This window comes from Phaseolus vulgaris, chromosome 8, assembly GCF_051622355.1.
Source record: "Phaseolus vulgaris cultivar YP4 chromosome 8, ASM5162235v1, whole genome shotgun sequence".
In the NCBI taxonomy this organism is placed as follows: Eukaryota; Viridiplantae; Streptophyta; class Magnoliopsida; order Fabales; family Fabaceae; genus Phaseolus; species Phaseolus vulgaris.
The window spans coordinates 1,179,473-1,203,525 of NC_143505.1; the positions used below are offsets into that span (position 1 = coordinate 1,179,473).

At 31.4% G+C, this 24,053-nt stretch overlaps 4 protein-coding genes across 6 annotated transcripts; 1 reads left to right on the forward strand and 3 right to left on the reverse strand.

Annotated features, from left to right (window-relative positions):
- Positions 1-1,331: 1,331 nt before the first annotated feature.
- LOC137826547 (uncharacterized) lies at positions 1,332-5,500 on the reverse strand. Its single transcript, XM_068632546.2, has 9 exons — positions 5,347-5,500; positions 5,164-5,225; positions 4,845-4,935; positions 4,593-4,679; positions 4,338-4,391; positions 2,974-3,155; positions 2,574-2,656; positions 2,396-2,496; positions 1,332-1,679 (listed from the first exon to the last, which is right to left on the reverse strand). Exons 1-9 carry the CDS (start codon positions 5,392-5,394, stop codon positions 1,464-1,466), a joined length of 924 nt encoding a protein of 307 aa, XP_068488647.2. The 5' UTR covers positions 5,395-5,500; the 3' UTR covers positions 1,332-1,463.
- A 1,182-nt stretch (positions 5,501-6,682) lies between these two features.
- On the forward strand, positions 6,683-12,083 carry PGGT-I (Prenyltransferase family protein). 3 transcript variants are annotated; one of them, XM_068629415.2, is made up of 12 exons: positions 6,716-6,933; positions 7,048-7,278; positions 7,391-7,466; positions 7,551-7,609; positions 7,712-7,851; positions 8,046-8,101; positions 8,201-8,277; positions 8,405-8,450; positions 9,844-9,968; positions 10,193-10,260; positions 10,353-10,440; positions 11,593-12,083. In XM_068629415.2, the coding sequence occupies exons 2-12, from the start codon at positions 7,096-7,098 to the stop codon at positions 11,740-11,742; spliced, it is 1,068 nt and encodes a 355-aa protein (XP_068485516.1). In that variant the 5' UTR covers positions 6,716-6,933; positions 7,048-7,095; the 3' UTR covers positions 11,743-12,083. The 3 variants fall into 3 exon arrangements, 2 of the variants coding, with proteins under 2 accessions (XP_068485516.1, XP_068485517.1); XR_016514803.1 differs by having other exon boundaries at positions 6,683-7,278; positions 9,836-9,968; XM_068629416.2 differs by having other exon boundaries at positions 6,716-7,278; positions 7,556-7,609.
- A 1,612-nt stretch (positions 12,084-13,695) lies between these two features.
- Positions 13,696-15,655, reverse strand: LOC137824006 (Putative membrane lipoprotein). Its single transcript, XM_090293834.1, has 2 exons — positions 15,300-15,655; positions 13,696-15,186 (listed from the first exon to the last, which is right to left on the reverse strand). Exon 2 carries the CDS (start codon positions 14,987-14,989, stop codon positions 14,141-14,143), a length of 849 nt encoding a protein of 282 aa, XP_090149960.1. The 5' UTR covers positions 14,990-15,186; positions 15,300-15,655; the 3' UTR covers positions 13,696-14,140.
- Positions 15,656-19,534: 3,879 nt separating this feature from the next.
- On the reverse strand, positions 19,535-22,611 carry LOC137824007 (heat shock cognate 70 kDa protein 2). Its single transcript, XM_068629418.2, has 2 exons — positions 22,102-22,611; positions 19,535-21,437 (listed from the first exon to the last, which is right to left on the reverse strand). The coding sequence occupies exons 1-2, from the start codon at positions 22,313-22,315 to the stop codon at positions 19,702-19,704; spliced, it is 1,950 nt and encodes a 649-aa protein (XP_068485519.1). The 5' UTR covers positions 22,316-22,611; the 3' UTR covers positions 19,535-19,701.
- Positions 22,612-24,053: the final 1,442 nt, after the last annotated feature.

Below are 24,053 nucleotides of genomic sequence, written 5' to 3' on the forward strand. Positions count from 1 at the left end.
TTTAACATAATTTTTTTATTAATGCCAATTACTTCAGTAATAAAATAACTAGTAGCTGAAAAATAATCATAATTGACTTTATTATAAAAAAATATCGTTATCAACATTAATAATAATAAAAAAAACAATGTCAAACTTATGATACTAAAATCAAACCATACTGAGAAAAGACAAAGAAATATAAATTTGAGAATACAATAATTTCTTTATGTGTTTAAGTAGAATTATGAATCTCTAATTTTAAGTAATAAAACTGTTCTTATCAAATTTTAAAATTTTAACTTCTTTAAAAAGAATTACCTAAATAACATTTTTTCTTAAAATATTTTAAATTTTCAATAAAAAAAAAAACCATGTTCTAAAAATTTCTCAGGATGACAAAGCATCTTATCATTACTTCAATCAAGTGCTTTTCAGTTTATTTCTGATCTAGAACTCATTATTTTGTAGGTGCTATTATGAATGATCACATTACATTGAAATGGCTCAAGAAATATCAGTTGATTACGTGGCCATGTAAACACTAAAGACTCATCAAGATAATTTACTGAGATATACAAAAGAGGCCTATGTATAACCAAGGGTCAATATGAATAATGTTAGAATTTCTTAAAGCAGCTGCAGCCTGCAGTTTTTAAAATCCATCGAGATGTACATAAATCAACTTAATAAGTTTTTACAACAGTAGTAAAAAAGCCAAAACCTGTGTGAGCCTAAAAGTGAATGCCTTATACAATAACAGTTAATCAAGAAAAATAGAGAGTAAAAGGTCAAGAGAACTAATGATACATGTCAAGATGTGCTCTTTATGCTCTTTCTTGCATAAGTGGCTTCCATATCTAGAGCTGATCTTGGTACAAATTCTACGATAGCATATAGTTTCAGATTCAGATGTTCGTTATACAAATCGTATGAATTGCATAATCGTTTTTACTGTATATGAATCGTATTACGAATTGTATGAATTACAAAACATTTTCGTATCACAACTTAGTTTTATTTTAAGTTTAGCTATGAATCGGAACAAATCACTTGAATTGGTTTAATAAAAACTCTAATTTTAATTTTTTTTTTCTTTCATTTAACAAAGTAATTAGATCATATAACCCACTCAATCCAATCATTATAATATTATCTTAATCTAGTTAGTTATACAACCGCTCTTTTTGAGCATGGTTGTGATTATTAATTCTATTTTTATATGTTTATAGGTTTTATGTTATATTTTTTATATGTTTATAGGTTTTATGTTATATTTTTTTATGTTTATAGGTTTTATGTTATATTTTTTAAATGTTTATGAATCCTACTATCCCATACTAAATGATTCATGATTCAAAATATAAATATCATTCAAATATAAATTCTCCGATTCACGATCCCATTCAACTAGTTCCCGATTCAACTAGGAGCTGACAAAAATAGTTATACATGAAAGCAGATCTGATCAGGGATTCTCATTTCTAATTTAGCCCACTAGAGGTCGAAACCTTATTGATGACCTCCTCTTCCATGTCGACCAGTTGACTAAAGAACATTTCAACATCGTTTGCCTCTTCCTTGAACATGAACCTGAATTCTTTCCACTGGTGTTCACCAATGCTGTCCTTCAAAGCTGGACTGGCAACTTTTGCCAGGACATCAAAACCCTTCCGATCAATGGACTTTATATATGCATCCTTAGTACAACAACAATGACAGATGTTAGTCCTTAAAATTATATAACATGAACAGAAAAGTAAAAGAATGGATATGGTCTGCCAAGATATAGGCACTACATGTGTAATTGCAAACAACTTTGTCATCAGATGAGTGACATAAGTTCATAATTTGGTGTTCACAGTTTCAATTTAATGTTATTGCGATATATTTTTCGTTTAACAGAGAACATAATTGGAATTCTTTAGATGGGCACGGTACAAATCCAGCAAACCACAAGAAACTAGAGAGGTTCTACCATAGTAGTTAAAGATAAACATGCATCACAAAGTTCTTTTTTTTACCTCGGTACAAGGATATCCAATCTAAAAGTTTATAAATTTTAATAATTGGGCAACCTACTTATTTACTGATTCTAAATTGCTTTGTTGCAGTTCTCCATTATCTAAGAATAACGGAAGTATCTTGTAGCCACATTTGCATTTAAGAAGATAGCTTTTGAAAAACTGCAGAATGAGATATTATACTTGAGATAAATAAAAATAGAGACAATATTATTTTAGATTGCTTAATTCTCCTCTCTTGGGTTCTCTCTCGTTATTAACTGTTGTTGTTCTAAGATACAATGAGGAGAGGGAAGAGTAAAAACCAAAAAAAGTCATATCTAGCATCCTAGGTACACACAACTTTTCAGTAAAGCCTATTTAAGACCTATTAATCAAGATGGTTATGTTACCTTTGCATTAGCCTCCTGGTAAACAAAACAAAAAAGCATGAGAGCTGTTCGTCTCGCCTCACTTTGGTTAATTCCATCAATAATCTTTGCAGACAATTGGGCTAAATGAGAAACATTCAAGGGATGTTAATCTTTTGTTACACAAATAAGAGATATACATTTCAAACTAGATATTTACCTAATGGATCGGCTTTGGATGTTTCTAAATCTTCAATATCCACATCAAAAGTGCCTCCAAGGCCATCAATAAATGTGCAGGATCTGAGCATGAAACTCTTACATTAGATGAAATAAAAGATTTGGAAGTTAGGTTTTGGAGGGGGAGGGGGGACAATTTTTTATTTCTAATAAATATTTTATAATTGGATAATTTTTTAAACAAAATGATAGATTACATAAATTTACTGTGATAATCTTTTGTTTATTTTTATAAACATGAACAATTCTCTTAATTCAAAAATAAAATATTTGCCCCTCTTCTCTCCCCCATTCTTCCAGTGAAATAGCAATTCAAGATAAGATTATTTCAGGGGTCAACTCAAGATTTAAGATAAAAAGTTAAACATACAAGTTATTACCTTGTTTTAAACCTATATACATTGTATCTTTCATTGTCTCCCAATAGACCCTGAAGATTATCACTTCTTGATGTACTGCTAGCACTAGAACTTAGTACTCCAGAAACAGTATAAGTGAACTCTTTGATTGCTTTTTGCTCAGATACTATGACTTCCTGAAGTTTTTCTGCAAGAGACTTCGCCTACACAAAGATCAATAACTTATGTAATGGTCCAGAACAACTCTACAGCAATATACAGAATTCCGTTTTCCCTTGGTAATATATGAATTGGCCACCTTTCATAATATTTACTATTCCCGGTTGTAAGATACAAGCAGGACTAAATGCTTACATTAGAAACGGAGAAGGGAAAAAAATGAAAAGTAACATTTTGCATCAGCATTTTGGTATTGGATTGGATCCATTGATTTATGTTTTCTAAAACCAAAGTACAAAATATGAAAAATAATATAGAACTCCATCTTTTCTGGTATCGTCCATACGCATAATTATATTTTATGTGCAGAAAATGTCTGAAGAATAACAATTTTCAGATAATTCAAATTCAAATACAGAGATACAGAAAGAAAACAGTGTCCTGAAAATATAAACTTAACCTTCCCCTCTTCCAATTAGGACATGTCAAAATGCTTGAAATTTCTTTTATCAGAGCTTTAGATATTACAAGAACAATCATGCTCTTGGAATGAAAGCATCCATTACTAGCCCTATCACACTTGTGTGTCCACATTTATACGGTAAAAATGTCAACAGTTATTATAACAATTTTTTGCGATATAAAAAATTTACCGCAATATTAAGGGTAAAATCATAAGAAAATCTGTACACCAAAAAAACTAGAAATAAAAGTGTATCATCTTTATTAATAATAGTTTTGACAAGGTTGAAACTTTAATGTAACAAGCTAGTATTTTACTATGTAACCGAACTACTACAATGTTATCTTGTCCAAGGAAACGTACACTTACATTGATCCCACCGGGGATCAATTTTGCCCAATAAGGTTCCCTTATATCTGCTAAGATGATCCTCAACAAAATGCTATAATGTCTGCAACTTTATCAGTTCAAGTGATTGGTATATAATAGTATTTAAAACTTGGACAAAATCATCCTACCTTTTTTTTAGAAAATAAGGTCTATAGATTGTGAGGGAGACATAGATAGTTGTGATGATAAATCCATTAATTTTTTTACTTATTTTACTTTTCAATAAGTGATTAAACTTCCCAAGAGTGGCATACACAATAAAGCTTTAAGAGGACTGGCATTTTCAGTTAAAAAGGACTGGCATTGTTTTTCTGAACTGTATTAGTGAATCTGAAAAGATAGGCAAGCATATACAAAGCTGGTGTGGCATTACCTTATCTTCTTGAAGAGGTATAACATCCCCAGATAAAGCAATCCGTGCTGGTAACTGCAGCACGGGAAATAAATAAACCAATTAGCTTATACCTTTATTTCTTCTAATTATATGAGAAACTGAAAGCAGACTCCATTAGGACAAAAACCCTTCATTATTGATTTTTACATTTTACAGTGAATCAGGATAGACTATAGCAAATTTCTCATATATAGGATAATAATCAAAAGAAAACATGTATATTCCAAGCACAACCTTTTTCAATGATTTCAACAAGACTCCCAGTGGACCTGGAAAGGGGCTGGTCACAGCAAATGAACCACGCTCATCAATGATTGTGTTCTGCATACAACAACAAAAAAACAGTAATCTCTGCAACTACACAATGTATTCAGATGATTTATTAACACATAACATTAATATGGTAGCCTCATGCATTTCTTGTTCCAAAAAGTTCTTCTACATTTCAGGGCAAAAAAGCAATAGAAACAAAAAAAAAAAGCGTACCACATTATGCATATCGTTTTCTGGCACCCAAAGGTATGGATGTCCCCTCCTAACTATGTACTTAACCTTAGATGTATGGATATTCCCTTTGCTGTTGATATCATACAAAAATAACAAAGACCCAATTAGCAAAGTACTAATGCTGAAACAGAATCATCACACGACATGCCCATAAATTTTGTCACATACAAGTGACAAAATGAAAGAAAACCTTATAGAGCATGTTAAGTTCTGCAAGCAGTTAAAGCTTGGCTTAAGATATGTGAGTTGTGAATATAAAAGAGAGAGACAAAGCAAAGGAAAGATGGAAAATGGGTACCTTCCTTTGGCATCTGCTTTGATAGTATTAAGGGAACCTTGCCAGTTTGATGCCAATACATTCTGCATGCATTACAAAGTAGCATATGTAAGTTGAAATGATGCAGAAAATGAATAATCTTTCTGACGCCATTGAGAGAAGGAAGGTATGAAATTTGAAGAGAAAGAGAGAGTGAGGAAGAACCCTGCATTTCTCAGCGAATGTGAAGAGCGTTGATTTGTTGCGTTTCATGGTTATGAAGTGTGCACACCACCTGCTCGATCAAATGAGTGTTTATTCTATTGGGTCAGCACCAATGCATTGGGGAGTTCAGACAATCCAGCCCAATATCTTAAACAATTTTTTTTTATGTTTAAACAAAATTTGTATCAAACGAAATTCATAAATACCAATTTTGTGTGAGATAAATTTTCAGATAATAATTTGTTTACAAATTTTAGAAATGCCTTTATATAATTAAGTTAAATAATTAAAAAGTTTAGATAATTAAAATAGTAAATCTAATAATTTAATAGATTGATGGAAATTCTAATTGCCTTTATATGTTTTTTTTACCAGTTTTAATCTAAAAAAACGAAGCTTATGTATTCATAAAGGGAAATCCATTTTTTTATTTCAACTACGTAAACTTTGTAATGGTAAAATTAATAACTCCAACCATCTAAGCACACTGTTTTGTCGACAAGTATAAATAATAATCAAGATCTATATGTTACCTTTGCATTACTCGTTTAACAGGACAAAAATTCCTTTAATTAAATAAATAATTAAAATATTTGTATGATATTAATAACTATCCCGTATATTATACGAATATTTTTAGTTTATTAAAATATAAATTTGAAAATTTAAACTAAAAAATAAATACATATTCTTAATTTAATTAAGTAAAAACATGTAAGTGGCTTATATTTAATTATATCTCAATTATTGATTTGAATACAGGCAACTGGTAGTTTTTTTGTTGTGAAGGTGGAAAGAAAAATCAAGAAGAGAAGTTATAATAAAGTTTTCTTTTTATCATAAAATAATTGTACTTTAGACTTAATACACCCTAAATCAATGGTAGTATGCTTGAAATGTTTTTAACTAAGTTAAAAGAAGAATTTTGACATCATAAAAAACATTATATTTATTACTCTTATAACCCTAAGCCAAAATTTGTATTTAAATTGTGTATTAATGCATACAAAAGGTAGATTTTGAATCCAACAACCAATAAAAAAAAATTATATTCATTATTTCCATTTATCATAAGCCTTAATACTTAATGTTTTAGTAAGATGATATTTCTTTAAACATGATGAAGAAAAAGGAATTTTTTTTAATACTCGAGGATCTTAAAACAATTAGTATGGTTTAATTCCATTTTAATCGGCACTATAATTATTTAAAATTTGTATTAAATAAACTTTTATGTATGTATTAAATAACAAAATAATGAATCCTTTAATTTCCTAAACATTTTAAAATTAATTGGTTTAAAAGTTAAACATTATACATATGGAAAAAAGATAATGTATAAAACCTAGAATCTAGAACTTAAGATAACAAGGAGATTGAGAAGTATAACCCTAATTTTTACAAACGAAACACTTTAGATCTTTTGAAGTCATGGATTCGTTGCTTAGATTCTTCATGTTTATAGGATTAAATTCTTTTCTTATGATATTCACTAGCATAAAGTAATAATTTGAAAATTAATATTCACCAAAAACTGTTCACAAACAAAATATATGATCATTCATCATCTTCTTTTCCATCAAAACGGTGAGAAGGAAAAGGATAAATTTGTTTGTTAGACGCAAATAACGCATTTGGTTTTTGTTTTGTTTTATTTTTACCCGAATTGCTCAAACCTTGATTGAGTAATTGTTTTTTTAGTTGGATATGTTTCTGATTTCACTATAGTGAAATTGAGAATCAGAAGTGATGAATTCCACAGAAGAAGAAGAGTGTTGTGGCTTGGAGATGATGCAGAAAGATGTTCATGCCACTTTTCTTGAGTTGATGTACTATTTGCTCCCATCTCCGTACGAGACCCAAGAGATCAATCATCTCACTCTCGCTTACTTTGTCATCTCCGGACTTGACATTCTCAACTCTCTCCACTCGGTTCTGACAATCATCCTATTCCTATGTTTTTGCATTTTTCTATGTTTTTGTTGTTGTTATGTTCCTTATTCATATGTAACCTCATATTTGTCTCGTCTTTGTGTGATTTAAGGTTGCAAAGGATGCTGTTGTCAGTTGGGTTTTGTCTTTCCAAGCTCACCCTGGTGCCAAGGCTGATCTCAACGATGGTATGTGTGCAAATGCACTTGTTGGCTCGATTTGATCTCAGAAGTTTGATTTTTAATTGACCCATTTGAAGGGTTTTGCTGCAGGACAGTTCTATGGTTTTCATGGGTCCAAAACTTCTCAGTTTCCTCCAGATAAGAATGGGGTATGGAAAAAGTTTGAAATTCGGAAGTGCCAAAAGTTTTATTTTTTTGTTGAAGGATCCTGATTTTTTTTTTATGTTTTTATTTTTCCTTTCTTTTTTAAGGTTTTGATTCACAACAACAGTCACTTGGCCAGTACTTATTGTGGCATTGCTATATTGAAAATTGTTGGCTATGAATTATCCAACCATGATTCTGAAACAATCGTGTCTTCTATGAGGAACCTTCAACAGCCTGATGGAAGGTATGGTTTTGAAACTTGGATTAGATCCATGGCCTTTAACCCTATGCAATGCTGAAAATGTAAATTCACAGCTTTTTTTCAATTTGGTTATATATGGTGCCACAGGTTAATGTCAAAATTTATGCCCCTAATTATATACTTTAGTGGAATTACTTCTAGTTCTTATTCCTTATCTCTCTGATCTATGTTGACAGTTTCATTCCCATTCATACTGGAGGAGAAACTGATCTTAGGTTTGTATATTGTGCTGGTAAGAGAAACAAAGTTATGAAATGCCGATGCTAGCTATTTGATTGAGTAATAATCCTGGAACTGATATATATCTTTTTAACTGATTTGACTGTATCAGCTGCAGTCTGTTTCATGCTGAATAACTGGAGTGGCATGGATAAGGAGAAAGCGAAGGATTACATATTACGCTGCCAGGTATGTAAACAGAGAACCTGGTGTGTCAACTGGTGGAGGAATAAGAGAATTATCTCAAGATTGTACTATGTTTGTTGAAATGTAAATTAATGAAATTGATACGTTTTGTTCTTTTCTATTTTTCTAGTCATATGATGGTGGCTTTGGATTAGTTCCTGGTGCAGAATCTCATGGTGAGTTGAAATAATCATTTATCTCAATATAGATGTGATTCAATGTTGTGAGTAAGGCATTGCAATGTTGTTAGTGGCATCAACTATTGGAATCTTTTCCCTAAAGTTTATTTATTGTCCATCACATGATAGATTTGTTTGGTATATTTTTCACATTGGTTTGGTTGGTAGGAGGTTGAAATCTAGGGCTTAATACTGTTACTATTTGACGAGGAGATATTTTCCTTTTCGAAGACACTCTTCACAAGATTTAAAGTTGTTTCATGAAATCCTACACATTAAGTATGAAACTTCAAGAGTGCAAACTCTTTACCACTTGGCATGTTTTTCTTTCTTCTCCTTTGGTTGGCTGGACAAATTGGTTTTGACGTTTGAGAGTATCAAAATATTGATTGTGGTTTGCCTTCTGAACTAGCCTTAATATTTTTATTCATAGTTTCTGTTATCATTAAGGTTATTGAATTGCAATTCAAGCTGTGAATCACAAATCATATCCAATGTTAAGATTGAGGGACATATTGAAAATAGCTTGAAATATATCATATATAAATGATATATTATATTGTCGTCAAGTGTAATAATTTTAAACCAGAAAATGCCCAAAAGCCTCACAAAACAAAATCATGAGTAATAACTTAGTGTGTGAAGCTTCTGGTTTATAAGACTGAAAACAGAGCAATGGTACAACAAAATACACTGTAGATAAAAATGAGTGAGTGGGACAGTGAAACCCTTATTTCATAAGATTGAAAATAGGACATCTGAACGATCAATCCAACATGGTTTGTTTAGTAGTGCTCTTTTAGTTCCTTTCATTTAACAATTTAAGCTCATTTGACTTATTCATTTGTTTTATAAGAAAGGGTGAAAGAAAAGTAAAATATAAAAAACAATGAATATCTAAATCTTTTGTAATTCATAATCGTGATAAGGGAAAAATCGCTCCAATTCATTCATATGTTGCAAGACTTGTAATTTGTACATGATACATGAATCATATAAAATTGCATGATTCAAATCATGAATCATATGATTCTAATAGCTATGGTCAACATTTCTTTTTTACTCTTGGAGTATTCACTTGCTAGGAGTGACTTTTTGCCTGTCAATTTGTTAACCGACCATTTCGTTGCTGTCCTGTATCCTTGAGGTGACGAGTTTAGTACTTGTAGGCTTGCAGTGTTTCACATTGGCTAGTTATGTTACAGGCACAATGATAACAACCTGCTCATGCGCCATTCAATTTAAATTTTATGTTCCTTGATGATTCTGGCTCATGCCTGTTGTTTTTTTATGTTCTGAGCATGTATCTTGAAAGGTGGTCTTCATCCATTTTTAATGTTTGTTAATTCTTAAATGATATTTATCAACATTACTTATTTTAGTGTCACAGGTGGTGCAACTTACTGTGCTATTGCATCTCTCCGATTAATGGGACTCATTGAAGATAATATTCTCTCAAGTTCTGCTTCGTCATCTTTAATAGATGTGCCATTACTGCTGGACTGGATCTTACAGGTTTGTACATATGAACCTTTTCAATATGAGGGGATTAGATCGTACTAGTTTGTAAACAAAAATATTGGACCAAAGGTCTTTTTCTTGAGCTGTTTATTCTTAAATTCCGTTCAAATAATGGCTTGATTATTTTCTTTATTGATCATTTAAAGCTTGGTTAACTTTTAGTGTTTGAATTGGTTGTCCATGGATCAAGATTTCATTAATTATGTCTTCCTTTTCAGAGGCAGGGAACTGATGGTGGATTTCAGGGTAGACCAAATAAATCTAGTGATACATGTTATGCATTTTGGTGAGCTAATTATGCACCCTTTATCAATTTCTATGACATTGCATTGTTTGCAAGTTTTCAAAGCTTTGACATGCATCACATATGTTTGTTAGGATTGGAGCCGTTTTAAGGATTCTAGGGGGCAGCAACTTTGTTGACCATAAGGCTCTACGTGGATTTTTGCTGTCTTGTCAATATAAGGTACAGCATTTACTAGTCAGTTTCCCATGCAATGTGTTGTACGTTTTTAGGGAGAGGAAATTTTCTGTGGTATGTTATATTTGTAGCACAAAAATGATAGGAAATGAAAGGTAAAGTAAGTAGTGATAGTGATTTAAGTTAAACCTGATTTTTGTTAAATTATTACGGAAGACACAAGTTACTGCCTTTTCATTTCTTGTTTTTTATTTTCCTGTTGTGTCTTTCTTGTACTTCTATGTTAGGATTATACTATTGTCAAAAGCATCTTAGTATTTTATGCGCTGTGTGTTTTGATTCTAGTTGAAAAAGAAAATTGTATCAATTCAAAATTTCTTTGTTCTGGGTTAGATTAGAGGGTTAGCCATATTTTCTATCAAAGAAGTAAAAGAGTATCTATGGTATCCGTGATGTTGAAAGAACAAGAATTCAGTTGGTCAATTTAGTTTTAGAAGGGAAAGGAGAGGGCTAGTATTAGCAAAGAACAAGGAAAGATGAGTGCAATCTTTAGTTATACTGTATCTTTTTTTCTTTTTTATTCCTAGTTTGTGACACTACTGTACTTATTTTTACTTTGAGTTTTCTTTGGGGTGATTTAATCCCCCTCTCCTAGCATAAAAGAATTGATGAAAAGAATCTCCATTTATTTTATTTACACTCTCAACCTTATGATTGAACAATCATTTTACCTCTTCAATTACCTCTCCCCTCTACTAAATGTTAACCATGGCAGTGCTAGCATGTTTTGTTTGGATTAAAGATACAAAGAATCAGGAAGTTAGTGTTTTAAATCCTTCAAGTTATAATTGTGTCCTACACATGGATTTGGTACTCTGATGGAACTAGCCCCCAAAAATAATAAGAATCTAAAGCTTGTAACCTTGCCAAGTTGGTAACTATGATACCTGTCAGACAGAGTTATTTTGGTTGGATAGGAATTGTTCTTTTGTATTAGTACTTTAGTCCACCCATGGAAAAGAAAAGCCAAGTTTACTTCAATATGAGGGTTTTATATTCATCTCAAGATCTTTTTTTTGTTTTCTTTTCTATTTTCAGGTCTTATATGAAGGGGTAAACTATTTATGTGATATCAGTAATTGAACTAGTTTAGAAACTCATGTTGGTGCTTATATATTTTTTTTTGTTTTTCACCAGTATGGTGGTTTCAGCAAATTCCCTGGAGAGTATCCAGACCTTTACCACTCCTTCTATGGATTTACTGCTTTCAGCTTGTTGGAAGAATCTGGCTTGAAATCACTTTGTTCTCAACTGGGAATTACAGAAAATGCTGCAATGGGACTCTAACTCAGAATTATAAATGGATGCACTTTTCGACCTAACATTTCTTGAGAATCATATCAAGCTCTCAGCACAAATGCACTCTTATTGGACCTTTGTTTTATTCCTTTTCAAATTTAGGTGGAGTGTAAATTTTCCCTTTCTTTTGTTGTATCTGTGTGCATTAATTCTCGTTATTTGTGTTCTTCTAATTGCTTCCATTTGTTTTATTCACTTTTGGGCGAAGTTTATTATTGAATATGTTAATCTGAAGTTCAGCGTGGTGATTGGTAAGTGGAAAATTATGTAAATAAAAATATGTAGTTTTATATCAGTGACTCAAATAATAAGCTGATGATTGTGACTGTTTAGATAAGTTCAGTTATAACTATTTATGGATAATTTTTCTCACTTGAGTTATGTTATGATTGCAAATTATATTGTTTCAGACTTGTTCATAAAAATAAGAAAAATGAATACAAAGGTTAATATAACTACAGTCAACTTTTATACTATAATTATGAATCTGTCTCTTATAAATTTAACCATTTATTTGTTTCAGATACCAAAAACATCTAAAAACTGTATTAAAATTCTGTTGAATTCATAACTGAGATGTAATTTAATTTATATTTTTCATATCCAAAACGCAGATGTAAGAAGAAAATGAATATCTGTCATTTTTGTCAATAATCTTCAATGGTACACAGTGCAAGTAATTTTGAAGTTTGGCTATATTTGCTTACAAGTACATAGTTTTCAACTAAAAGTTGTCTCAACAATATAAAAACATCAAGTAAAGCTGCACTTGTGTATAGAATAAAACATCTTTGTTGCTGGAGAATCTTGAGAGAAAAAAAGTAGTATATTCTAGTAAGTTGGCCAAGCATGAAAGTACTGTTCTACTTTTTGCTGTTCAATGTTTCCAAGTTCCAACTATTTTCCACTTCAGTAATAACTAGAATAACTATCCTTTTAAGATGATACAAGTGAGGGGCTAAAAGGGTGCAGTTTGAATTGTATGTTAGGGAAAAGAATTCATTAAAAACACTTTTTTTCATGCATTTTTTACTATGGGAGAAATTGATGTGAGACCAATGAAAAATGCAGTGAACAGAGTTTCATTCAATAACTCCTTTATAACCAGACAAATCAATATTGATCCTCCACTTGTCGTGTATATGTGTTTAATTAGGCAAGAGAGATTGAAGGGTGCAAAAAAGCAGCTCTTGTTGGATCGAAAAACTAAGGGCCAGCATAGATTGTATAAATGAATCTAAAAAATCTAGATATTATTAGGTTTCTACTTGAAGGTTAATGGCTGATAAATACATGCGTGTACCTTCAATATGCAACACAAAAAGATGCCACAAAAGGTTATGCTTAAAGCCATATTTTATTCTTTATTCTGACCTGTTATGATTCTTCAACGTGGTGGTGGGGTTAGAAAAGATGGCACTTTCGGTCATGACCCACGACACATATTCACGGGCAATTGCACCTCTTCTTGTTGTTTACCAAAAAGCCACAAAATCAGAGTCTCTCTTTTACCAAATTTGTCACTTAGTTCAGTGGTGAATTGATCGTTGTCTGAGCAATGTGCACATTAACCATGCTCACCACTACCCTTTTTTTCATCTTCATCAGATTTTTATCACAAACATATAATTTTATAGTAAAAGTTTAGTGGGAAAATTGACTTGGAGACAAATATGCAGAAAAACATGATATGAGACAATGTTGGGGTAACTCATGTCTCATTCACTAGCAGGCTAATAAAGAGAGGGAAAAAAATAGGATGACCCTGAAATAATTCTTTCAATTACCCTCACAAGAAAGCTACTTGTATGTATGCAAGAGGTTGGACCATCTCATCCCTCAAAAACAATTGAAAATAATTATCATGACAGTGTCAGATGCATCATTAAAATGGGAAAAAAAATTGGCATTGGAATTTTAATTACACAACAGAACAAATGCTTAATGCAAACTGATTACATAAATCATACCATGTCATTAGATTTCATATTTTTGGAGATATTTACCATGACATGACATTTTTTAACAACTTTCTTGATCTTTCTGTCTCATTTCTCACTACTAAAAGCTTTGTAAGTTTTGGTAAAATAAAATAAAAATAAACTTTCCAACTTCATCAGACCCACCTTGAAGCATTTATGGTCTGAAAATATGGTCCCCCATATGGTGTTATGAAACATTGAGAGTAGTACATCTCACAACTGGCTTAGCAGATTAAACCACAACTGCATCCCAAGACAACTCAAGAGGAGAAACAAATTCCCATTACGAAAAAGGTGGGATTGTTCAACATGTAATTAGAAAGATTAATGAAGAAAAAAACTCATAATTGACTTGGCAGAACTTTGGTGTTAGCCGGTTTCTTTCTTCTTGGTTGGTGAATGTGTCAAGAAGCTAAGGGAAGTACCTGTGAAGTGCTTGAATGGTACTGTGGTGGACGAGGATGGTGATTAAGCTCTTTTTCTGTTTTCTTGTCAACAACTATTGTGATGAAAGAACCTTCAACCTCATCTCCATTTCCCTTATGTTCATCTTGTTCTAGTTTTCTTCTAAGCTTCTCTTCTGCTTCCTGTAAGAACTTGAATTTTGGAGGAGGTGAGGACTTTAATCTGTTGAACTCAGCATCAGTTGCTGTTTCAAAAAGAGGGTTGAATCCGTGCTGGTTATAGGGACTGATAGGAGTAGCGAAAGGAGGAGTGAAAAAAGGTGGAGAAGTAGTAGGTGTCATGTATGGTGTCTCCACCACTAGCAAATCACCCAAGCTTCTACCCCTTGAACCTTTTCCACTCTTGTCACACTTAGATTTGCCATCATCAGATTCTAAATCTTCCTTTGATTCTTCTATTATGGTGAACAAGAATCTTGGAGGACCTAAGAGGTCCTGTTGCCTCATGTATTCTGCATCGATGCCATCCTCCCCAAAGGGTTTGAAAACAAAATCCTTTGCACTTTGAGAATGAACTTGTTCTGGGTTATGAACAAGGGTGTCACCAATTCTCATTGAAGAACAAAGCTCAGGAGGAGTGAAACTTGTTTGCCTCAAAGAAGATGATGATGGCCTCTTCCAACAAAACATGTAGAACAACTCCTTCACAGGGTTGCCATAATCATTCTCAATCTCTCTGTTGGTTATCCTCTTCCACCACAGCAAATAGTAAACCTCAGCTACCAGAGCCAACAAAAGGCAACCAAAAATAATACTTAGACCAAGACCTACACTACTCAAAGATTTCATCTTTCTCCTCAAATCACATTGAAAAAAACACTAACTTTTACAACCTCCAAAGATGCTCAATGTCCAAACTAACCCAGAAAATCACATAAAAAAACACCAGTGGGCTACAAAAACAAAATCAAAATGAGTTCTGGAAAATCTCAGGAGCAATTAACTAAAAGTCTCTGGACTTTATCCTCAGATTCTGAACTGAAGCACTGAAAAAGTGTGGATAATCTTTTTAGTAAAAAAGATTAATGTATGAATGTAACACTGTAGCTAAAAATGACTACATCCCCTTCCACCAATAAAGCATGGCATAATGACAAACCTTGGTTGCAAATTGCAAAGCCTCTCAGAACAGCAATCTGCTAAAACAGCCAACCAACCAAAAAAACTCTCTTTTCTCTTGAAAGCAACACATGCAAATCATAAGCATAATGAACCCATGGGCCCTTGGCTTTATTTAACCTAACCCCATTTGGGATTAAACACCCTGATATGGATTAGTCTCATCATTAGCCTCAAAGAATGTGATGCAACCCTTTTAAACAGGTGAAAGGAGAATGGAAAGGAAAGATCCCATAAACCATAAACCACTTTGAGAATGCACCAAAAACCAGAAGCCAGAAAATAACTACAGAGAGTCCATGTATGTACCTGTCTAGTTTATGGTTGGAGGGTCTCGTCCTTCGAGAGAGACTCACATGGGATCAGAAAAATTATATAAAGAAAAAAAAAACCATGAAAGTGACATGTCACATTGTCACTGCCTCATTGCATATCCAATGTAACTTGTGATTTCAAACAAGAGAATATTTCATTTCTCCCATGACTCTAGTTGGTACTACATGGTGCTATGTTATGCACTCACTCACAAATAGGAGGGACAATGATTCCATATCTGAAAGCTTGGGTTTTTAAAATCTTAATCATGCTCTTTGTTGAATGCTTTTTATTGTTCCATGATTTTTTGTTTTGACACAAATTGTTTTTTGAGAGTGAAGCAACTTTTATTCTTTCTTTGAAAAATGGAAAATGATAGTTTAAAAAATATTAAAGTTGTATATAATTTTTAATGTGATGAGTTTAAAAATAAATATATATAATAAAAAATAAATTTATAACTAAATGATATGAAAAATATTAAAATAATAATATTGAGAGATGTAATATGATGACATAATTGAAGTTATTAATGTATCATTAACCTTATTCTTTTGCTGGATTATGATGCTCCAAAGCAACAACTTACTATTTATTGTATTCTGCAATGGGTATGTATTTATACGTATTAAGAGTTAAATACTACATATACGGTAATACATTATATAAATTAAGTTTCGAATTCAAATCTTATAAATAAATAAAAGTTAAGAGCCTAAAGAATTTTTTTATAAGATAGAAAAATAACAATAATTAATTATTTGTTCATATTTATAAGTAGATTAAAAGTTAAATTTCTAAGAAAGTTAATTACTTGTAACTTAAAATTTCTAGCATTAGATTTTGGTAATCAAATACTAAAATGAAAAGCAAGTATTATATTATAGTATTTGTATTATTCTTATAAACTTAAATTAAATATAGTATACCATATATAGGTTGTTGGAAAAAAATGTTCATGTTTAATATTTTTGAAATAGTTATTTGAAAATATCTTATAAATTACATAATTTGAAATTTATTTTTATATTCAAAAATATTTTTCAAATTATACAATCCATAAATATATTTTAGATTACATAATTTAAAATAAGTTTCAAATTTAAAAATATATTTTAAATTATAAAATTCATAATATATGATAATATGTTTTTAAAATAGAATAAATTTGAAATAATAGAAATTGCTTAATTTAAAATACATTTTTATATCACAATATGAATTGTATAATTTGAAATATATTTTTGAATTTTAGATGGTATAAATAAATTTTTGAATTATGGATTACAAAATTTATAATAAATTTTCACATAGTTCATAATGTCATAACATTTCTTACTCATGAATAGTTGAGACTTTTTTTTTTCTATCAAGTAAAAAAAAAATATTGAGGTGTTAAAAGAAATCCACTATACGTTTCAGTTTTTTGAAAGTGCAGGCCCAAGTAAATAGTTTTGTCACTTTAGACACATTTCCATCTATACTTAACTTCTCTTGTTATTTTGCTAATTCTTCAAACTTCAAGAACAAAACACGGTAAAAAATATCATTAAAAAATTATTAGACTTGGATCAGTGTCATTAAAAAATAAGCTCAATATAAAGTTATAAATAGAATATAAAATTATAAATAGAATAGAAAGTTATAAATAGGATAAGATGGTAAAAGGTAATCACTTTTTTAGTTCTAAATTCACAAACACCTTAACACTCTAAGTAACTTGCGTTAGACTGTTTATGCCTCGGACTTGACAGACTGATAACAGAACTAAAGATAAGATACTTGATAGGAGATATTCGATCTCTTGTATTGTAAGATTAAAAAGAAAATAAAGATAAAAAAAATTAAAATAAAAAAATGTAAGAATAATTTAAAATGGTATTAAAAAATAATGATTCTAACTAATCCAACAACATTAATTATGAAATCAAATAATGTTGCACAATTCTTAATTTTCTAATAAGCAACTTTCTTTCCGTGCAATTGTAGTAAGGACAATAATTAACATTCAACAAATACAACATTAGATTCAACATAATGTCAAACATATCTAAGCTACCTTACTCATTTTCTATGTCATCATGCCTGCAAAATTTTATCAAACCGATTATCATCTGAAATTTTATATAAACTAATGTTCAAATTCTTATATCTTCTTGACTTAATTTCAGAAAATACAAATGTATAACAAAGACAAAAACACTTCTTTTCGTACCTAATTCATACTACAAACAATTTTGTTTCTTCTAAGTATGAAAATCATAAGTTGAAATAATTATTTTATCAAGTATATCTTTTAATTTAATGTTTGTTTATTTTCCTTTTTTTATTATTGCATTGGATCTTATTTTAAATCTCTATTCATTATATTTATTATTAATTATACATTTTTAATGTTGTAATTTGTATTGAAAAAATTAAATACTTCAATAATACTATTTAGATTTAAATTAAATAAATTGAATTGACATATCTTACTTTTTAGCAAATAACTTAAATTAAGATTAAACATATATTAATCGTAGACCATAATATCATACTTTTATCCAACGGTTAGATCGTAGACCATAATATCAGACTTTTATCCAATGGTTAGAAGATGGTAAATCAATCATTCACTCATATAACTTGATTATCAACCTTCCAAAAATGTCATAGATCTTGGAAAGATATGGTTTGAGTATGAATGTAACATCACACAACCCTCAGTCTTAAACTTTGAATCTAGAGACTAAAAAAAATCATCATTTTTTCACAATCCATATCTAAAATACAATCCATATCTATGTATACCAAATACTTAAATTTAACAACATATCTAAAATGTATACCAAATACTTAAATATAACAACAATCTCATCCTGGATATATAAATTAGAGAAGAACCTATACCAAATACATAAACTTAAAGCAATATCAAACACATAATTATTAAGATATGACTTAAGAAGGTGATTGACCTTAAATTATAACATTGCACACCTAATAACAAGTTTATGTACTTAATATATATCATTGTCAAATCTATGCTTTTTGTATGGATTCTTCTTATAAAGTCTATGTGTTTGATATGAGACCTAAAGATGGGGAATACATGGGAGTTTTTTTAGCCTCTGGACTCCAAGCCCAAAGATAGGGTGTTATACACCACAATCTAAATCCAATCTCTTTAGGTCTTACCGATGATAGGTTGATAACCGACTTATGCAAAACTATGGAATTATACATCACAATCTAAATCCAATTTTCTTAGACCTTACTTATGATGTTCTTAAGTCATGCAAGGCTATAAAGTTATACACCACAATCTAAATCCAATCTCCTTAGACCTTATCTATGATGTTTTTATGATTCTTGGTAGGTTAGCGAGTTATGCATTATAGGAATATGATGTTCTTGTTATGTTAATAGCTGAGTTATGCATTGTTAGGTTAATAGCCTAGTTTGTATTATGATCAATTTACCTCTTCTACCCTCAATGTAGTAATATACAGCTAAATTCATCTAATAGATAAATTTTAATAGTATTTATAGAATATTTAAAATTAATTTTATTATAAATTACAATATAAAAGAGATGTGATTGATAATAAATACAATAAAGGAGAAATTATAATAGAAAAAGGAGAAAGGAATAAAATAAAATTAATAGATCCATTAACAAAAGGATTAAGGAGGGAGTGGCAGCTTAAAATGTCCATTATTTATGAACAGTAAACCGCCAAGTAAATTTTCAATCTACTTATCAACTTGAAAATTATAGTTAATAAATTACAAGCACTTACATATAAATTTATAAAGTTGTAATGGCGACAAAAAGGATCGTTAAGTTTAGTTAATGATAATGAGTATAATTTTTTTAAGTAATCATCATTTAAAACAGAAAAAGAAAACAAAATATTTGGCCAATAAAATTGTTATCTTTTTACCGAGAGATTTTAACATTTTCAATACAGATAGAAGTCCAAGATAAAGTATTCCATACTAAACAAATGCTGGGCCAAAATTCTGAACAAAATAATCCCGAAATATATAGGTCCACGAGAACATGTAAATGACTAAACAGTTTAGTCAACTTCTTCAATCTTAGGACCGGCGCCGCCAGATCCTGACGGAGGAACATCTTCGTCCATGCCTCCAGCCATGTCGGGAGCTCCGGCACCCTGGTACATCTTAGCAATGATTGGGTTGCAAATGCTCTCAAGCTCCTTCATCTTGTCTTCAAACTCATCTGCCTCACCAAGCTGGTTAGTGTCCAACCACTGAATAGCACTCTCAATGGCATCTTCAATCTTCTTCTTATCATCACCAGAAAGTTTGGAAGCAATCTTCTCATCCTTGATGGTGTTCCTCATGTTGTAAGCATAGTTTTCCAATGCATTCTTTGCATCCACCTTCTTCTTGTGCTCCTCATCCTCCGCCTTGTACTTCTCAGCCTCCTGAACCATCTTCTCGATCTCGTCCTTCGAGAGTCTACCCTTGTCATTGGTGATTGTAATCTTGTTTTTCTGACCGGTGGTCTTGTCCTCCGCCGAGACATTCAAGATACCGTTGGCGTCGATGTCGAAGCAGACGGTGATCTGAGGAACACCCCTGGGTGCTGGGGGAATGCCAGAAAGCTCAAATTTACCCAACAAGTTGTTGTCCCTGGTTCTGGCTCTCTCTCCCTCGTACACCTGGATCAAGACACCGGGTTGGTTGTCGGAGTAAGTAGAGAACACTTGCTCCTTCTTGGTGGGGATGGTGGTGTTCCTTGGAATTAGAACAGTCATGACACCACCGGCAGTTTCCAAACCAAGAGAAAGTGGCGTAACATCCAACAGCAACAGATCCTGCACTTTCTCATTACCCTCACCGCTCAATATTGCTGCCTGAACAGCAGCTCCATAGGCAACAGCCTCATCTGGGTTGATACTCTTGCAGAGTTCCTTGCCATTGAAGAAATCTTGCAACAGCTGCTGCACTTTAGGGATTCTAGTGGATCCACCAACCAGAACAACATCATGGACAGTGCTCTTGTCCATCTTGGCGTCCCTCAGACACTTCTCAACAGGTTCCATACACTTTCTGAAAAGATCCATGTTGAGCTCCTCAAACCTGGCCCTGGTGATTGTGGTGTAGAAGTCAACACCTTCGTAGAGAGAATCAATTTCAATTGTGGTTTGTGCAGTTGAAGAGAGAGTCCTCTTCGCCCTCTCGCAGGCAGTCCTCAACCGTCTAAGGGCCCTGGGGTTCCCACTGATGTCCTTCTTGTGCTTTCTCTTAAACTCCTGAACGAAATGGTTAACCATTCTGTTGTCAAAATCTTCACCTCCAAGATGGGTATCTCCTGCAGTGGCCTTAACCTCGAAGATTCCCTCTTCTATTGTGAGAAGAGAGACATCGAAGGTACCACCTCCCAGATCAAAGATCAAGACGTTCTTCTCGCCCACACTAGTGGCCTTCTTGTCGAGTCCATAAGCAATGGCGGCGGCGGTGGGTTCATTGATGATACGCATGACGTTAAGGCCCGCAATGACTCCAGCATCCTTTGTGGCCTGACGCTGGGAATCGTTGAAGTATGCAGGAACTGTGACCACTGCATTCTTCACAGCTGATCCGAGATAAGCTTCGGCTATTTCACGCATCTTCATGAGGACCATAGAGGAAATCTCCTCAGCAGCAAACTGCTTCTCCTCGCCCTTGTAATTTACAACAATCATAGGTTTGTCGGCAGGACCAGGAACCACTTTAAATGGCCACAGCTTCACATCACTCTGGACGGTTGTATCAGAGAATCTCCTTCCAATCAATCGCTTCGCATCTAAAATGTCACAATAAATAATCAATCATTCATCACTAAACAAACATTATATAACAACACCGTTCTAATAAAACCTCTAACATCTAAAAGATCACCACAAATAATCAATCATCCATCAACAAATAATACTCTTACTACAACATGCAACTACTCCAACTCTCCTAACAAAAATAATTAGCATCTAATAGTACTACTGAATTTCAACAAATAATTACGGTGAATGTTGCATAAAATAGAATTAAATTAAAAGGAATGATAATACAAAGCCGCCCAATATCAAATTTCAACAAACAACACTACTGTACACTTAGACAATTCATACTCAAATTTACAATGCAAATATACATTCGAGCATAGCGAGTGAAGTGCAAAACCCCAATAATGTAAAAGATAAGTTCAAACTATGCCAGGATTTGTAAAATCATCATTTTCATATATTTTATATGATAATAATAATAATAATAATAATAATAATAATAATAACAACAACAATAAAGTCAATAATACCAAAAATAATAATGTCACGAAATAAAAATTACAAAATGAGAACAATTGAGCTGCAATAACAGATCCAGAAATCTAGAAACATTATAGATAAGTTACGATCAAATAGAAGCATAAGAAATAAACAGTAATAAATGGTTGATTCGGATGCGGATCTTACCGAAAACGGTGTTAATAGGGTTCATGGCGACCTGATTCTTGGCAGCGTCACCGATCAACCGTTCGGAATCGGTGAAGCCGACGTAAGAAGGCGTCGTCCTGTTACCCTGGTCATTGGCGATGATTTCGACACGGTCGTGCTGCCAGACTCCGACGCATGAGTAGGTGGTGCCGAGATCGATTCCGATGGCAGGACCATCTCCTTTTCCGGCCATTGTTAGATCCGCGAAGAACAAGTTACAGAAAATATAGAGAAGATGAAGATGATTTTAGGTAGTAAAGCGCCGAAACTGAGAAAGAAAAAGAGAAGAAAAGAAAAGACTCTCAACAATTCTTACAGTTTGTTAGGTTAAGAGAGAAAAGGGGTTTATATAAGTGTGGGATTTATTAAAATTTAAAATTCTAGAATCTTCTTTTGCTTACATGGGAACACGATCATATGGTGAGCGTCTCTCTCTGCTTCTGGTTGGTTCTAGAGCCTTCTTTGTATCTGCCAACTTGGATACCCAACAACTCTTTCAACGGCCTGAAATTTAAAAAAAAAAAATTTACAAAAGTATTTTTTTAAAAAAATACCTTTATTTTTAATGGGATTAAAATTAAGAGAATGATTATATTTTTTCTCTCAATCTATCCCGTGTTATGTTCTCAAACTCGATAATTCTGGACTTAAATCGTACTTACAAAAGACCTTCCAACACTTAAATAAGACTTTGATGCTCGGTACTTGTGCTATGCTGAATTTTTTAAATTTGTGCATATTTATATGATTATTATGGATCATTTGTTATTTTAATTTCAACGTCTGAAATTAAAAAAATATATTTACAAAGTATTTTTTACCTTTTATTTTTAAATGGGATTGAAACTAAGAGAACAATTACCTTATCTCTGCTTACTTTTTCGTCCTATGATCTCCTCAAAATCGAAAATTTCGAACTTAGATGATACTTGAAAAAAACATTTCAACACTAAAGTAAGACTTCGGTGTTCAGCACTTGGTACGGTTAAAATTTTTGAATTTGTTCATATTTATATAATTATTATTCATACTTTATTATTTACCGGATTAAAATAATTTTTTATCATGACTAAAAATATATTATCTTTAATTATTGATTAATTGATTAGTCTAATAAAATAATGTAATGATTTTGATAGTGTAAATGGAATTTATAAGTCTGCTACATACATACACCTTTGTTTTAATATATTTATGTCTTTTTTTCAAATCCAATTAGGTTTTATTCTGAACCATATTTCTTTTAATCATTAAATTTAAGAAACAAATTTTGGTTAGCCTGTTCTCTTTAACATAGAAAATAAAAAATTATTTATATTGTATATAATCTATAATATATAAGATATTTTATGTATATAATTTTTTATTCTTATATACCTATAACAATATATAAAAATATTATTTATAATATTAAAATACGACAAATATGATGATTATTTAAATTAGAAATAAAAAATTAAAGAGCATATTTTCTTTATGTATGAAGGAAGAAAGAGGAGAATAAAAGCACAGCTATCTTTTATATCTATACTTACTAGTAAGAGAATTATTCTTTTGTTATTACTCAAATAACATATTTTATAACAACATATTAAGGATTAATTAACAACACACTTGCTTATAAGATAAACCGATTAATATATTATTTTCAGATTAAAAAAAGTTTTTTAAAAACACAAAAAAACATAATATCAAATTTCTATAACAATATATATAAAAAAATTATAATTTGTATTAAATTTCTAAATTTATTATAATTTTATAGTATAGTAATATTATATTAAAAATATTTTTACAAAAATGTAAATACTCATTGATACGTGTTTCCGATAAGGTTATATAAAGAGAATACATTTTTTTATCATTATAAAAATATTCTGTAAATAATAAGAATAAGAATAATAGTCAACATAATTAATCAAAATAACTAA